This window comes from Patagioenas fasciata, chromosome 18 (genome assembly GCF_037038585.1).
Source record: "Patagioenas fasciata isolate bPatFas1 chromosome 18, bPatFas1.hap1, whole genome shotgun sequence".
NCBI classification, from domain to species: domain Eukaryota; kingdom Metazoa; phylum Chordata; class Aves; order Columbiformes; family Columbidae; genus Patagioenas; species Patagioenas fasciata.
In genome coordinates this window covers 3,714,372-3,729,544 of record NC_092537.1, presented here as the reverse complement: position 1 = coordinate 3,729,544, position 15,173 = coordinate 3,714,372, and the positions used below count along the sequence as shown (strand labels likewise).

Sequence of the window (15,173 nt, the reverse complement as noted above, 5' to 3'; positions counted from 1 at the left end):
CGGCTCGTGTCGTCGTGCGGCCTTACTCGCAGCACCGGGGCGCGGGCGGGCTCGGGCGGGCGGCTCCCCCGCTGGTCCCGCCCGCGGCCTTTGGCGGGAGCCGGGGCCGCCGCTCCGGGGGAACCGCCGGCAGGAGGCGGCCTGAGGGGCGGCCCAGCAGCGCCCGCCCGGGGCCGCGGGAGGGGACGGGGCGCCCCGCGGCGTCGGGGCCGCGCTCCAGTTCCTCATTCTCCTCCCGGGGCTGAGCGGCCCGCAGGGCTGAGCGCCGAGCGGCGATGATGGACCGCGACCGCAACAAGACGCTGCTGCTGGAGCTGCAGAGAGCCGCCGGCACCGGGAACGACCGCTGCGCCGACTGCGGGGAGCCAGGTAAGGGCGCTCCGCCCCGCAGCGCCGCCGGGCCCGCCCGGTGCGTTTCTGACAGGAAAGTGTGAGGGGGCGAGGGGCCGGGCGGGCCCCTCGGGCTGTGCCGCCGTCTGTCCATCCGCGGTCCGTCTCCCGGTGCGCCGCTCTCTGCTTCACTCGGTTCCTGAAAGCGCGACCCGTCCCCAGCTTTCCCTTCACGAACCGCAGAGGCGGCAGCAGGTGGTTTCCCGGGGCGGTCCCGATCGCGGGGGCGGCCGCTCAGGTGGGGGCTGCGGGGCTGCCGGGCTCCGGACAGCCGGGACTCGGCTCTGCCCGCCGGGACTCGGCTCTGCTCAGCCCCCCGGGAGCCCCGCGGGCAGGAGGGGACAGCGTGGGACAGGAAGTGGCCTCTGTGCACCAGCAGCTTCCCCAGAGTTATTCATAGACAGTGTACAAGGAGGAGAGTGCGTGGGGTGGTTTTCCAGCTCTGTCTCTGCACTGGGGTTGGCGTGGATGGAGGCACCGAGGAGCCTGCTGAACACCCGCTCTGGGCTGGCACACTGCGCTCAACCAGGGCGCCTGTCCCCTCAGCGAGGGGAGCATCAGTCCCTGTCCTACAGCGGCTGAAAGATGACAAGTAGCTCCTGTTTGTGATAAGGGAGAGGTGGAGGGCAGCGTGGTGAAAGTGCTGATCTAAGGACACAGCCTTGCCAGAGCGCTCGGGACGCCGCGGAGCGTCGGAACAGCTCTGAGGATCAGAACAGCTCTGAGCATCGGCTCCTCAAGGCCGCTCGGGGAAGCAGCAGCCAAGAGCAGGAGCTGCCGTGGGCGCTGGACACGAGTCCTGGTTCTGGGTGGCTGTATTCCATTGTACTCTTGATAATGCTCGCTGTCTGCAACATACTTCTATCGTTAATTCAGCAACAGGAGCTTTCCATGTAGAACTAGTAATTAGCTGAGCTTTTACATTACTACTCGGCTGCCTGCACACTCACATTAATTTTTAAACAAATAGTTAGTCAAAGAGTTTACAAAGGCAGGGGCCACATTCTTCATTCAGGAAAGCAGGTGACACCATGGAGTGACAGCCATAAGCAATGGGGTGGGATTTGCTGCGTTATGTGTGGAGCCTGGGCTGTGTGTCAGATGCACTTCTTGCCTTTTCCAGTGGCAGTGCCTTTTCCTATCTACCAGTTCATGCTTTGTGTTTGGGTCTAGATCCAGAGTGGGCTTCATACAAACTCGGAATATTCATTTGTTTGCATTGCTCTGGAATCCATCGCAATCTGCCTCAGATCAGCAGAGTTAAATCCCTTCGGCTCGACTTCTGGGAGGACGATCTTATAGAGGTACAGAGCAAAAAGCAGCAATTCATTTACTTTTCTCCACGTTTTATCATAACCTTCTCTGGCTCATAATTCTTACATCATCCACCACGGACAAAGGAACAAAGCCACACAGAGCCAACCTAACTCCACGGGTAACTTCAGGCTTTTGTTTGGTTTTTGTTTCGTTTTTTTTTTTTATAATGATCTACTTAATCAAATTACACTGGCAGGTGACCAGGTTTCTAACAGCCTGCAGTGTTTGGGGTTTTTTTCATAGCACACGGAAACTCCTCATTGTGGTTTAGAAGCCCACAGATATTTCCAGATAGTACATTCTATTCATTAATCAAAATACCCTTCTTAAATATTGTATCAGCCTCTCACCTTTCAAAGGAACTGTGTTAATAATATAATCACCATTAATGTCTAGGAGGAGATGAAGGTATAGGGAAATTGTAAATATCTTTTCTCCACAAGCTGGTGTTCCTTCCCATCTGGTTCAGTACTGTAACTACTGAAAAAGGCTCAGCCACCTAAATGGCTGATGGTGCTAAATGGAATTTATGTTTAGAGATGCACTGAGTTATGGCAAGACTGAGCAAAAACTGCAATGCACCCTTTGATGTGTTTCATTTTATGTTCTTGACATGGTACTGATTTTGTAGTTGCACACCTAATTGTAAATTCTTCTGTATTTCAGTTTATGAAGAAACATGGGAATCTCTGTGCCAAAGCTAAATATGAGGCAACAGTCCCTTCCTACTATTACATCCCTCAGTCCTGTGATTGCTTGTAAGTCGATGGTGTGTTTACTGCTGTAGACCTTTAGAGCTGTTGAAGCACTGCTTCCCTCTACAGGTGTCTTTGGGTGGCTGGTGAAAATAGAGGCAGATCAGCTTCATCCATGTTTTTCTCTTTCAGGGTTTTAAGAGAGCAATGGATTAGAGCTAAATATGAGCGTGAGGAATTTGTTGCCACTCGAGTCTGCCAAGATCCTTGTTCTGCAGGTAAAGGTCAGGATTGTCAGGGAAAAGGCCTTAAGGCCAACAGCAGAGTGTTCTGTTTGTAGCATCGAAGACCTTTAAGGTTGGCTTGTCATATTTGAACTACTGGATGTGCAGGTTTTGCTTTGAGTCTAACTTTGAGAAGAAGCTCCTAAGAAAAGGCACTTAGACAAGTGCAAGGGTGTATTCAAATCTTACAGTTCTCTAGTTCTCCACTGATTTTTTTTTCACTTGAGGTGAAAATTCTCAGATGGAGAAGAGACTTGAAACTCTGTGCCACACCACTCTTTAGATAAACAGTGCTGCTGTTGTGCTGCCCATCTCTGACACTTGCCGTGGTCCGACCTGCAGGGACCCGTGAAGGATTCCTCTGGAAGCGGGGGCGGGAAAGCAGACAGTTCCAGAAGAGGCGATTTCTCCTGTCAGCAGGGGAAGGGGTGATGAAGTACTACACCAAAGAAGTGAGTTCCTCAGCCAGAGTTGGCCATAGGTAGCTGGTCAACCTCCACCCTCAGACACTGCTCTTCACCAGCAAAAAATACCATAAATAGCTTTGTCTCTAGTTTTGTGGCCAGGCCAGCCTGTGTTTGGAGCAGCCCAGATGTTTCCCCATTAACATATGTGCTATCTTAGGCAACTGTTCTTCTGGATTTAGCCCTTTTCCTCATCCCTTATCTTAACCATGCAGCCTCCTTTTGCTTAGTGAAGAAAGGAAATGGATACTGGCAGTTGAACAGCAAGATGAAGAGGAGATCTGTTAGCAGCTGCTACCTCTTCTATTAACAAAATATTCTCTCATCAGCTGCTGCAGCATCACCCTCAACATGTCTCCCTTCTGTGGGAGAGCGTAGCTCATTTTTCTTCAACTATGAGGCTGGAGATAGACCCCATCCCTTACAATTCAGACACATCCCTCTCAAATAGCACCACAGCATTTCTTAAGGAAAGGGAGTTCCTCTTTCTAAGTGATTTTATGTAGCATGTAATTAAGGCTTTATATTTCAGGTATATCCAATATTCAGATATTTTAGGATGCCTGCTTTCTATTCAGTAGGGATCTAGTTTTCGTACAGCTAATCTGTCCTCCACTATCTTCCCTGAGAGCACTTTAATACAGCGATGCTTTTCTTTTCACAGTCTAGAGGTCCAAAAGCCATTATCAGCATTAAGAACCTGAATGTAATGTTCCAGACAGCGAAAATCCAACATGCTCATGGGCTGCAGATCACATACAACACAGATGGTCAAACAAGGAACCTTTTTGTCTATCACGAAAGTGGAAAGGTGAATACCACAGAGATTTTGGAATAAGCAAGATGCTTGGGTGTTGGATCTATAGTTTGGAAGAGATACCCTCTTTCTGCAGGATCTGGTTTTATTTGAAGTCACTATGACCTGTAGAATATATAAAGTTGCAGAATTTGACACTAACAACTATGACATCTTGTTTCGGTTCTGTTGGGGCATACCTGCAACTTCACACCCTGAGCAGTCTTAAGGCCTCAGTGTGGCATGTATATAGATTTCTGCAAGGTAACTACTGCCTAACAGTTTTATACAATTCTATGGTTATGTTATTTGAAGCCTTCTTGACAGACATTGAAAATATTGTTGTTCTGCATTATTTCCAAGCAAACAATGATAATTTTAAGTATGTCTATGGGTTTTGTTAGGTTTTGTTTTTTCCTTTGCCATAGTTCTCACGTCTATCCAGGTACAATGGTTTTTAAACAAAACCGTAACTGAATCAACTGAAAAAGCCTGTGTACACAGACTTGGGTGACTACCCATGCTGAGAATGTTGGGGACCTCCCTGAAGGGGCATTTTAAAATTATTTTGGAGGCTGAATTTTTTTCAGGTGTCTGAGACGAGTCACTGACTCTCTGCCCGTTGGGGAGAAAGTATAGCTTTGCAAAGAGGTCACAAGGAAGGAGAAGAGCATTTTGGAGAGGCAGCACTCTTGCTCCTTGTTATTCTTGTCTTTATGTTTCCATTTGCTATTTTCCTTAGGAGATTGTTGACTGGTTCAATGCCATTCGGGCAGCACGTTACCACTATCTCAGAACAACTTTCCCAACTGTCCCTGAGCCTGAGGTGAGAACTGAACAGGGTTTGAAGTGGTCTATGCAAACATAGCACGGGAAAACATTTTCCCACTTCGGCCAGAGGCAGGTGCTCGAACAGCAGCATGTGGGTCTTGGGAATGGGCAGAAGAGGTAGAAGGAAAGGCCACCCTGCATAACATGCAAAAATGTAGTCAACGCTGAAGGCCTAAAAGTCTCTGTATGGTACTTACAAAGTATAATCTTTAAAACCTTATGTTCCTTCTTATTTCAGACTTCCCTTTACTCGGCAACCAAAAAAATCCCAGGCCCCAAAAGCCAAAATTGGTGGCGATTAGGTTTGACAGAAACAGAACAGAAAAGCAAGCTTGAATGAAACAGACTTTTAAAATCTGTTTGTGTTCTCCTAGCTCATACCCAGGATCACAAGAAATTATGTCAAAGAAGGATATATGGAGAAAACAGGACCAAAAGTAAGTGCATACTTGTGTGTACACAAAAGGGATTATTCCAGATGGAGAGTATTTGATATTTCTACTACGTTTACTAGCAAACAATTTGTTGAGTGACTACGCTTCCTGGCTTGATAAAAGACATTAGATTCAAGCCTGTCATGTTCTTTGGGACCATGGGGGTTTTTGTGTAGAAAATAAGAGTGGGAAGAAGAATCCTCCTTGAATAGAAAGCAAGATGGATTAACTGGCAGTGGCCATGCAAAGTCCTGTTACGCAACACTGAATGGGCTGTTGTTTCTGCTAATTGGGGCTCTAGAACTGCAGCTCCTGCCAGAACAGAACATCACATGCTGACTCCCTACTTCCCTGTTTCTCTTAGAGTCAGTAGCACATAAGTCACATCTGCTGATAGCAGCAAAGTATGATTGAGCAAATTCTCCACAGTGAAGCCTGTGGTTTCGTTTGGTTTTTATGGGAAAGTATTTGGACCACTACTGCTTGAAACAGGAGAGGGAGATTTCAGCTCCTCTGAAGGAGGAGATAAAGATCTGAGGTCTTGTTTGAACATTGCCACTTCTTGCTTTGCTCTTCTCTGAGGGAACCATGAGCTGTAGTCCCATTAAAAAGTTCAGTGGTGAAATGCTGATATTGAATATACTGGGTTTTTGGCCCAGCTCAGTGCTAGTGTCACAATACATCTCCCTGCAGATACTTGCACAGAGAATACTCACAGCTGCAAGTATGAAAGATTGTGTGTTTTTCTCCTGAGGCCTAAATTCTGCTTAAACTGTAGTGAACCCCAGAAGAGCTTCAGCATGGAGCGAGGAATAGCTCAGGGAATGGTCGGATAAGTGTAGTTGATGTAATTAGCACTTAGAAAAAGTACCATTTCTCCCTACCATTGTGCATCCCACAATGCTAGGGAAACACCCCCAAACCAAAATGCTGAAATTGGTTGCACGTTCTCATCATCACCACTGGCCCAGGGATCATTCTCTGCAGTGCTTTCAATCAATCCACTTGCTGCAACTTTCTTAATCCTGGCAATTTCATCACTGGTAGGACCAAACTTCCCTTTACCCAAAGGGTTGTCATTGAATGCAAGTCTCCAGTTTGAGCCCAGGGAGAAGGGAGCTGAGGGCTGCACACAGCAGAGACTCACCCGTTACCGGTTATGGGGATGAATGAAACTGATCTCAAGTTCTGAGTCATTTAAAGCAGTTCAGGATCTGCCTCGAATAGGCCAAATTCCCCTTTGGGACTTGTCTTTAAAGAACTTCTACCATTTCTTTGCAGCAGAAGGAGGCCTTTAAGGTGCGCTGGTTCTGCCTGGATTCTCAAGAAAGGAACCTGATGTACTTTAAAAATCCACTGGTAAGACGGCTGTTCTTTGCTATTCCACAAGCCACTTCACGAAACTGGGTGGGGAAGCAGGGTCTGTTCTCACCCAGCTCTTCGTGGCTGCACAAGACTGCAGTGGGCTGTCTTAAGAGCCCATCTCCCTTGTCAAAGGGTCTCTCTGGAGCTGAGCTGTTTGGGAACTCTGGCCCTTGCAGTGGCTGTGAGGAAGATCGGAGTCTTTTAAAAGTAGCTGCTACTGCTTGTGGCGTTTAGAACCCACTCTCTCCCAGCCCTGTCACCATTGTGCCTGTAACCTTATCATGATGAACAATATCCCAATAACAGAGGCTTGTCATCCTTCCTAGCACTGCTGTAGGCACAAGAATAAATTTCCTTGCTCCTTCTGAACACCCACCAGCCAGCTCTGTAGGGGTCCCCACCTCCTCCTTCTGAGAATGCCCACGAGTGTAAAAACACTCCAGCGTGTTTCCTGCTGCTTGTCACCAAATCCATGTCCCCCATGGACAGAACATGCTGGAGCTGCACTGTGCTGGCTAATGGCTGTCTCCTGCTTCCTTCTTTCTAGGATGCCTTTGCACAGGGCCAGGTTTTTATTGGAACGATGGATGAGGGATATGAGGTACGAGCTGGCTTGCCCCAGGGAGTCCGGGTGAAGAAGAGTAAACCAGCGATCACTGTGGTCACGCCAGTGAGAGAGTTTGTGTTTATATGTGAGAACGACCGGGAGCAGAAGGAGTGGATAGACGCTTTAAATGGAGTCATTGCCCAGCCTTTGAGGGGTTAAGACTAGAACAGAGTTCAGCTGAACTGCTTCAGCGCTGCTTTGTGGCCCCTTTCTGCTGGCAAGGATGGTGCTCAAGGCCCCGCTGTGACTCCAGTATTATACAAAGGACTTCTTCCTTAACAGCTACAGGCACAGGAAGGGTGGAACTGAGAAATGAGTAAGAAGGAGAGCAGATAATCAGAAAAAATCTGTGCCCCTGGAGAACCTTGCTTGAAGTGCCTTCTCTCTTCCTACCGTTCTCTGCTTTGAGCAGAGGAGGTCTTCCCAGCCTGGCCTGGGGATGCACTTCCAGTGTTGTCTTATGGAGAAAAAAAATGAAGTCCATGGAGAAAGTCTGACCCCAGAAGGGCTGCCATGCATTTCTGTGAGGATTCCTGCAGGTGCTGTTATATCAGATCCTCTTTTTCTTGCCCTTGATATCAGAAGGACTTCTGTTCATCCCGAAGGATGCGGTTGATACTCCAGCCAGTGACACAGATCCTGCCAGTGAACGGGGTCATCGATTGCATGAGTACATAGGAACAGTGACCGAGAGGCAAAGGAGTTGTCACCTATCAGGAAGACACAGGGTATCCTGTTGGATAGACTTGAGATACCAGTTCATGCTGGAGTCACTGGATGTCCTCAGGGAAGAGCAGAGTCAGGCAGCTACACTCCACCTGATTGCAACTCCTGTCCAGGTAGGGACATGGTTGTTTTCAGCAGAGTGGGTTTAATGTCTTTAATAGTGTTATATTTCTGGCACAGTAAAAAATAAAAGTCAAGTTTGAACTGTGGAGGATGCTGTAGTGGAATCACTCTAATGACAAATACTTCTAGCTTCTTGCTTTCAACAGTTTCTGCTGTTTGACTTTTTTACGAGTGGCAAATCCAACATACTAAGACCTAATTTTTCCAAAGCAACTCCACATAGTGCTGATCTGTATCCTAAAAATCAGCTGAAGCTTAATGACCTGGACTAGTCTGAGCACCGAAAGGCAGAAAGGACATTTTAAAGTGTTATCTTCAGTGACTTGTTTCAATGAATGAAGACCAGTGCTGGAACTGGAGGGTGTGAGCCTCCTGGTCAGGAACCACTTACATCCATTCTGTGCAGGAACAGGTGAAGATTTGTAGTGGCTGATACAGTCCACTGAGTATTTTCTTGCCTCAAGACCGAGTCTGAGACTTGATTCTACCAAGCAGCCAGTCATTCAGATATTTAATTCTTCTTTTCAAATAGCCTTAGTTTGCAAATCAAGAGGAAGTTTTGTAGACTAAGTTTCTGGTGGGGCTTCCACCTTTTACTGACAATTGCCAGCCAGTCTGAGATACCCGGAATAGTTCCCTTCTGCAGAAATAAGGAAGTGTCAGTACTTGCAGGGATGAGTGAGATTAACTCTTTTTTTCCCCTCCTCCACAATAGTGCAGAAGACTTGTTTGAGTTGGATTGACATTCTGCCTGTCCCAGCCAGCTCATCATCATCCAGCTCTGCACAACCTGCACCAGTTGTTCTTGCCGATGGGCTCCCACAAACTTCCCTGTGTTCCCACTCTCCCCACACAACCTGATTCATTCTAGCTCACATGCTGGTTCAGCAAATCTTTTTCACAATCTAATCCTGCAGCCTTGAAATCCATAGCAAAGCACCTTCTGACTTGTACAAGGAACACTTAGTCTTCGTTTGGTTTGGCATATGTTAATTGTTATTTTGAGATGAGCTAAGTAACCCAGGATGACCTCAGAAGAGTTCAGTCCATCCAGTAGCCTGAACTTTGTATCGGTGGAGCTCTGCGAGTCCCGCTGTGCTGTGTTGCTTGCCCCCCCCGGATGGATCAGCAGACCAGCCGTGTCAGCAACTCTGACAGGACTTGTTACAAAACCGGAAAACTCCCTGTGAAAATCGAAACCGTGCAGATAACAGCAGCTTTATTGGGGGGTCAATACCAGTCAAGGCCAAGTCACAGAGAGCTCTGTGTCACAGTCCGTTTCTACAGTCAGCCCAAACCCTCGGACCGAGTGACCAGCCGAGGAAGGGCCGGGCCGGTCCCGGTGTTCTGGCTGCCGGGGGAGCTCCTGCATTGCGGCGGGGTGCAGGGGTGCAGGTGGGCGCTGGGGCTCAGGTGCGCACAGGTGGGCTCTGGGGCAAACAGGTGGGCTGTGGGGCACACAGGTGGGCTCTGGGCACAACCCTGTCCCGGTCACGGGCTCTGCCGGTGCCGGGATCCCAGCAGAACCGCCCAGCCCAGCGCCTTCGCCCGTCCCGCCGCTCTCGCCGCTTTCGCCGCTCTCCCTGCTCTGCGGCGGAAGGCGGCGCCGGGGGGAAACGAAACTTGAGGCGCTTCGCTCCTCCCCGGCCGAGCCATGGCCGCTGCCATCGATCTGGAGCGGCTGCTGGGCGCCCTGGACCTGAGCTGCGCCTGCTGCCTGCAGTACTTCACGGAGCCCGTGCGGCTCCCGGGCTGCGGGCACAGCTTCTGCCGCGGCTGCATCGGCCGGCACTGCAGCGGCCGGCAGCGCGCCGCCTGCCCGCTCTGCCGGGAGGGCTTCGAGCTCAAGGACCTGCGGCCCAACCGGGAGCTGGTGGCTTTGGTGAACTTAATCCCGCAGGAGGTAAAGGAAAAGGAGTTGGAAACACGGGGTGAACGGAAACCCTCCGGAGCTGTTGCCTGCAACGACCGGAGTTCACCTGGGGAGAAGGTACGGCCACAATTCCAAATACTTCACCAGCATCATGAACGTAGGACGTGGCTGGGATTGTGTCAACTTTGTTTTTCTTTTCACTCCCACTCCCCAGATTCTTTACATTTCCCATGCTAATATTGGCATTATCGTAATAATGTATGTTGGGCAGGTAGGTTTAGGGAAAGCAGTGTTTGGGGTCATTGGAGGTATGTTGAGGACTGCATAGCTGGATTAGGTCATGTACAATAGTAATTACTAACTGTTCTTTGTGCTGGTTGTTATTTATCCACCAGTATAGCACTGGGGACTCCTGAAAGGACGTGTAATATTATACAGTGCTAGAGCTCCACTCAGGTGAGTGGCTCAAGATGGGACTGGTTCATTGTATAGCTCTCTGCTTAAAAGAACTCCCAAACTTGAAGGAGATGAGAAGGTTCCACTGACCTTCATTATTTTTGCACGTATGTATCTAAAATGTCTTCAGTCTCTGCAGCCGAGCAAAGGGCTGAAGCTCACAATTGTATTTGAAGATGTGATTTATGACTGTTGCATGTTGACTTTATTGTGACTATTCCCACTCAGAATTCATTGTCTTCCAGCCCGCTCCTTAACCAGTCCAGCACTTAGCTAATATCAACGACATGGGGATTTTTGTTATCTTGCTGCTTTACCTAATAATAATTTCTTTGAGGATTATATAGATAAATGGTCCAATGTGTTGCTTTAAAGGAGGAAGGGACATGGGACATCTCCAAGCAGCCAGAAGTGACTGCAGAGACCATCGAGCTCTTGAGGAAAGATCTCAGTGAAGCAAAGGTACACATTGTGCATTCCCTACCTGCAGGTAGCTTCTGTTTCCACTGCCACCCGCAGACGTGGCTGACTCCAGGGCAGCCCCCAGCCTGGAGCAGGAATCCGCCTTTTCATTTCCTTCTGTTGCTGTCACAACTCTGTTTTTATTGATAAGAACAAACTATGGCACCACCTATACTAAGTCCTGTCTCAGCTGGCACAAAGGCCACTGGAGTTGTGCATCGTTGCCTCTTTCTGCCTACCCCAGGAGTAGCCCAAATGTTTCTGAAACTCTTAAATGCAAAATGCAAATTATAAAGAGGGAATATTGATCTTTCTAAGTTGCTGAGCTATCAAATAGTCAAGATCCTGAGCATGCCCAAAATCTCGTTTCAGGTAACGTAGGATGGTGTCAAATATATTTTATTTCTTTGACTAAAGGTAGCTGTCTCTGGTCTGTGGGGTCAGTCAAAGAGCATGCTAGATGGGGCACTAGGTTCTCATATTCCACAGTTCTTTTCTAACACAATGAACTCCTTGTTTGCTGCCTTTCAGGAATATGCGTCTCTGATCAAAAGCCAGATCACTAAAGATTTCTGTTGCATGAAGGAATATGTTGAAAGACAGCAGAAAAACACACTGATGTTCATTGAACAAGAGCAAAAAGCAGCTCAACAGAAAATTGAGGGGACTATTCGCCAGCTCTCTGTTGAAGTGAACAAGCCCACAGACCTCAAAGCCCAAACAGTAAGTGATGAAATGAAGCGGCAGAATGTGAGCAGAAACCCTTAAGCTAAATGTCTTGGACAGCTGAACAAGTACAGAGCACTTTCAGGTCCCCACTGCACTGTGCTCACTAGAGACAATGATACCAAAGCACAGACTTTACTGTTACCAGGGGAAGTTTGGAGTGAGAAATTCAGGGTGAAAATGCATTAGAAAAGGCACAGGCTGGGCATGCAATTCAGAACTATATTTGTTCCAAGGATGCTGGTGAGCTGGAGTGAAGTGTCTCAGATGCAGATTTCCACATATATATACACACATATATATATATATAAAAGAAACAACTGTCCCATTTTCAGTTTTCTTGGGGAAAACAAAGTATTTTATTTTTCATTAAGAATAACTATCCCTTAATATTTTGTGTGAGATTTCAGGTTAGTTCTCTTGCATAACTCTCCTATAAAGAAAGCTCTCAATACAAAGAATAAGATTTTGGAGAGATCATTGCTGTTTCTCCACTCTGGCTTTATAATATAATTTGATATGCTAGATGAAATAACTGCTATTGTTTACATCTTCCCCTTGATTCGTTCATGTCATTATTAGAGTAATTTACCTGAGAGACAGAAGTACAAAGGCTCACCTTCAACAACGACTAAAATTACACTTGATGAGAAGCTTAATGCGGTCAAAAGTGCTGTAGAAGATCTTAAGAGAAAGTTGGAATTTTTACTTGTGGAGAAATATGCTCGGCAGTTCCCACCAGGTGAGTTTTCCTTATTTTGAAATCTCTTTCTTGGAGTGGATCTAGCAGGGTACCTTGGAGAAAACTGTGCATGTGTGTAATTATTATAAACCCCTTGCAGTTTTGGAGACAACATGATTACTTTAAACTTCTTTCATGCCAGCCCAAAAGAAAAGAAGTGACTGACATGCAGATCAGTAGTGGAGAATGAAATATCATCTATTTAAGTATTTTTGAAAGCTGTAGGGCTGAATGTCAGGCTTTTTGGTCAGCAATTAGAGTAAAAAATTACTTTGTACTTGTGAATTACACGTGCAAGTAACACAAGAAACACACTCAGAAAAAAATTAAGAACACCGTAAAAACTTTTATGACAAAAAAAGCCTTTTACAACGAAACTGGCTTATACGCATAGAAAGATCCAACTGCTTTACCCATCTAACTTTTCTGACTGCTGCATCTGATCACATTTAGGGAAGCAGCATACGTTTTTGGATGAAAATATTTTCCTACACATTCTTTGATAATTTATACAGTCATAAAAGCAACTCTTTGTTTTGTACTTTAACCACTAGCTAGGTTTATTTTGTGTACATCTTCCTTTAGAAGTATAAATGCTTCCTATTCACATTTTGAAGAATTACCTTAACACTTTATTTTGTACTTAGTGCAACTTGCAGATTTCCATCAGGAGACAAGTGTCTGCTCGTTATCTCCAGAGGCTGCAGCTGAAAATCCAGAACCAAGGATTTCAAGCCAGTTTTCTCAGTGTAAGTATGCAAGCCAGCGCGACTCTTCAGTAACAATATTCCAGTGACTATGAGACTGTGGATTTGCTGAAGAAAACTGAACTTATAGACATCAGCAGGAGATCTGCCTGTTTACCTGAACCATAGAAACACAATGAAGTTACCATGAATTAATCAGTTATGGCAGCATAACGCAATACTATACCTGACCACATATGCAAGATTAAAAGGATAAGCAACCTGTTTCATGGAGGTATATAAGCCGTGTTGTAGCTTGTGCTGGCTGCAGAGTCTGAGTTGGTGTGTGGGCACTTACCAGACCTCACTGATCTTTACTCTGTTAAGCTGTAATGACTCCACTTGCTGTCTGAATTCTGCATCATTTTTACAGAAATATTTTTCACAGTCAACACACAATACTGCAGCTGTAGCTTGAAAAACAAACCAGATATTTTTGCCGATAAAATATCCAAGAACATGTCCCAATGAACAGATGACTGTGTAAGTTTTATTAGGGTAAGCATCCCATTTATTATTGGCAAAAGGGTGATTTCTTTGTAAGATTTGGGTTAGGAATAAGATCCATCCCGTAAGGTGCCAAGTACTTTCACCTTCCCACTGGAGTGCATGAATCTGTCATGGATGTTTACTCAATCGTGCCTGTTAAATGTTTCGGTATGCACAGGATACTGTTAGGGTTTGGTTGGGGATTCTTGCTGATCTGCAGGGTTGAACTTTGATTAAGGTTTATTTGTATTGGTTTTCATTTCTGTTCTTGAGTAGGGGACGCACACCCACTATTATTTAGGATGCATGTAAAGACTGAGGTGAACTTTCTTGTTGCCTGCAGGTTGAGAATATTTTCCTTTCTCTCTTCTAGGGGCAGATGATGTGACTTTTGATCTCACAAGAGTATATGAGCGCTTGGCAATCACAGCCCAGAACAGGCGAGTAATGGTTTCCAGCCACCCGAGTGATTATGAACCATCACCCAACAGATTCTGCATCAGTCAAGTGATGTGTTCGCAGAGCTTCTCCACTGGGTGCCACTACTGGGAAGTCATTACCAAGGACAGTGATGGATGGGCTGTTGGAGTTGCCCATGAAACGATTGGTAAAAAGGACAAATTAGGAAGAACAGAGCATTCCTGGTGTGTAGAATGGCTAGGTCCCAAAAAGCAGCTGTCAGCATGGCATAGGAATCAAGAAACATTATTACAGAAGGATAAACCATTGAAGGTTGGAGTTTTCCTGGAGCTACAAAAGAAGACCGTGTCGTTTTACTCTATCACTGACAAAGAAATGCTTTTGCATACGTTTGAAATCAATACCTCAAATCCTCTTTACCCTGCTTTCTGGCTATATAGTCTAGAAAGAAATGGATCTTTAACTATATGTCATGCAAACAGGAGGTAAAGCCTGTTCAGAAAAGTGACAACTTTTCCTACATTGATAAAAAAAATTACAGGAGAAGAGATGATGCCATTACATTCTGTCAAGTGAGCTTGCTTTAGAAAGATCTCATTGAGAAAGGAATACTCAGACGACAATGAAGTTACTGATCTCATGTGTGAAAGACTTTTTATGCACTAAACTACAGGGATACGCTTTGTATTTGAGGACCTGGCACTTCAGAGAGGTCTCCCAGAACATTGTCTTACTGGCACTGTATCTTGGTTTAGTCTTGCCCAGGCCAAAAGGTTGTGAGTCCTGGTGGTGGTGTGGCCACTGGAATGGGTTTGGAAGTGGATGTTTTCAAATGTTTGTACCAGCTAATAAATCATGAGGTCACTTTATTGTTCTTTTAAAGAGCCTGTAAAAAGGAATGCGTCATGGCAAGGACTGTGTTTTCTTGCCAAGGAACCTGAGGAAACGAGGTTCTGTAAGTTTCCTTGCCAGCGAACAGGCAGTGCTTCTGGCTGTTTGTCCGTCTTTCTGGCTGCAGGGAGGTCCCTGTTGCCTGCGTGGAGTGAAGAGGCCAGAACTGAGATCCTGAAAAACCCGACAGCTGAATTTCTGAGAGGACCTTCATGCAGGCAAACTGAAAACAGAGCTCCCGAGAAGCAAAAGCTTTTTTTCAGGCAGACAGTGACACTCAAGAATGAACAGAATAAGTTTAATGTGAATAAAGCATGAAGGATTTGACTAGCTTAT

General features: G+C 46.4%; 2 protein-coding genes across 2 annotated transcripts; both read left to right on the top strand.

The window, feature by feature from the left end:
- Positions 1-158: 158 nt before the first annotated feature.
- On the top strand, positions 159-8,118 carry ADAP2 (ArfGAP with dual PH domains 2). Its single transcript, XM_065852403.2, has 10 exons — positions 159-369; positions 1,564-1,694; positions 2,374-2,465; positions 2,595-2,680; positions 3,029-3,138; positions 3,815-3,961; positions 4,689-4,772; positions 5,152-5,214; positions 6,493-6,570; positions 7,124-8,118. Exons 1-10 carry the CDS (start codon positions 276-278, stop codon positions 7,340-7,342), a joined length of 1,104 nt encoding a protein of 367 aa, XP_065708475.1. The 5' UTR covers positions 159-275; the 3' UTR covers positions 7,343-8,118.
- Positions 8,119-9,435: 1,317 nt separating this feature from the next.
- On the top strand, positions 9,436-14,815 carry RNF135 (ring finger protein 135). The gene is made up of 6 exons (XM_065852465.2): positions 9,436-10,022; positions 10,737-10,823; positions 11,355-11,546; positions 12,132-12,291; positions 12,939-13,040; positions 13,900-14,815. Exons 1-6 carry the CDS (start codon positions 9,687-9,689, stop codon positions 14,433-14,435), a joined length of 1,413 nt encoding a protein of 470 aa, XP_065708537.1. The 5' UTR covers positions 9,436-9,686; the 3' UTR covers positions 14,436-14,815.
- The last annotated feature ends 358 nt before the right edge of the window (positions 14,816-15,173 follow it).

Bases quoted from the DNA above. Each gene is read 5' to 3' on its own strand.
- RNF135 (XM_065852465.2), top strand. From the start codon at position 9,687: ATGGCCGCTGCCATCGATCTGGAGCGGCTGCTGGGCGCCCTGGACCTG. The intron at 10,824-11,354 runs GTACACATTGTG...GCTGCCTTTCAG, and splicing joins AAGATCTCAGTGAAGCAAAG to GAATATGCGTCTCTGATCAA. The intron at 12,292-12,938 runs GTGAGTTTTCCT...TTTTGTACTTAG, and splicing joins TGCTCGGCAGTTCCCACCAG to TGCAACTTGCAGATTTCCAT.
- ADAP2 (XM_065852403.2), top strand. From the start codon at position 276: ATGATGGACCGCGACCGCAACAAGACGCTGCTGCTGGAGCTGCAGAGA. The intron at 1,695-2,373 runs GTACAGAGCAAA...TCTGTATTTCAG, and splicing joins GGGAGGACGATCTTATAGAG to TTTATGAAGAAACATGGGAA. The intron at 3,962-4,688 runs GTGAATACCACA...TATTTTCCTTAG, and splicing joins TCTATCACGAAAGTGGAAAG to GAGATTGTTGACTGGTTCAA.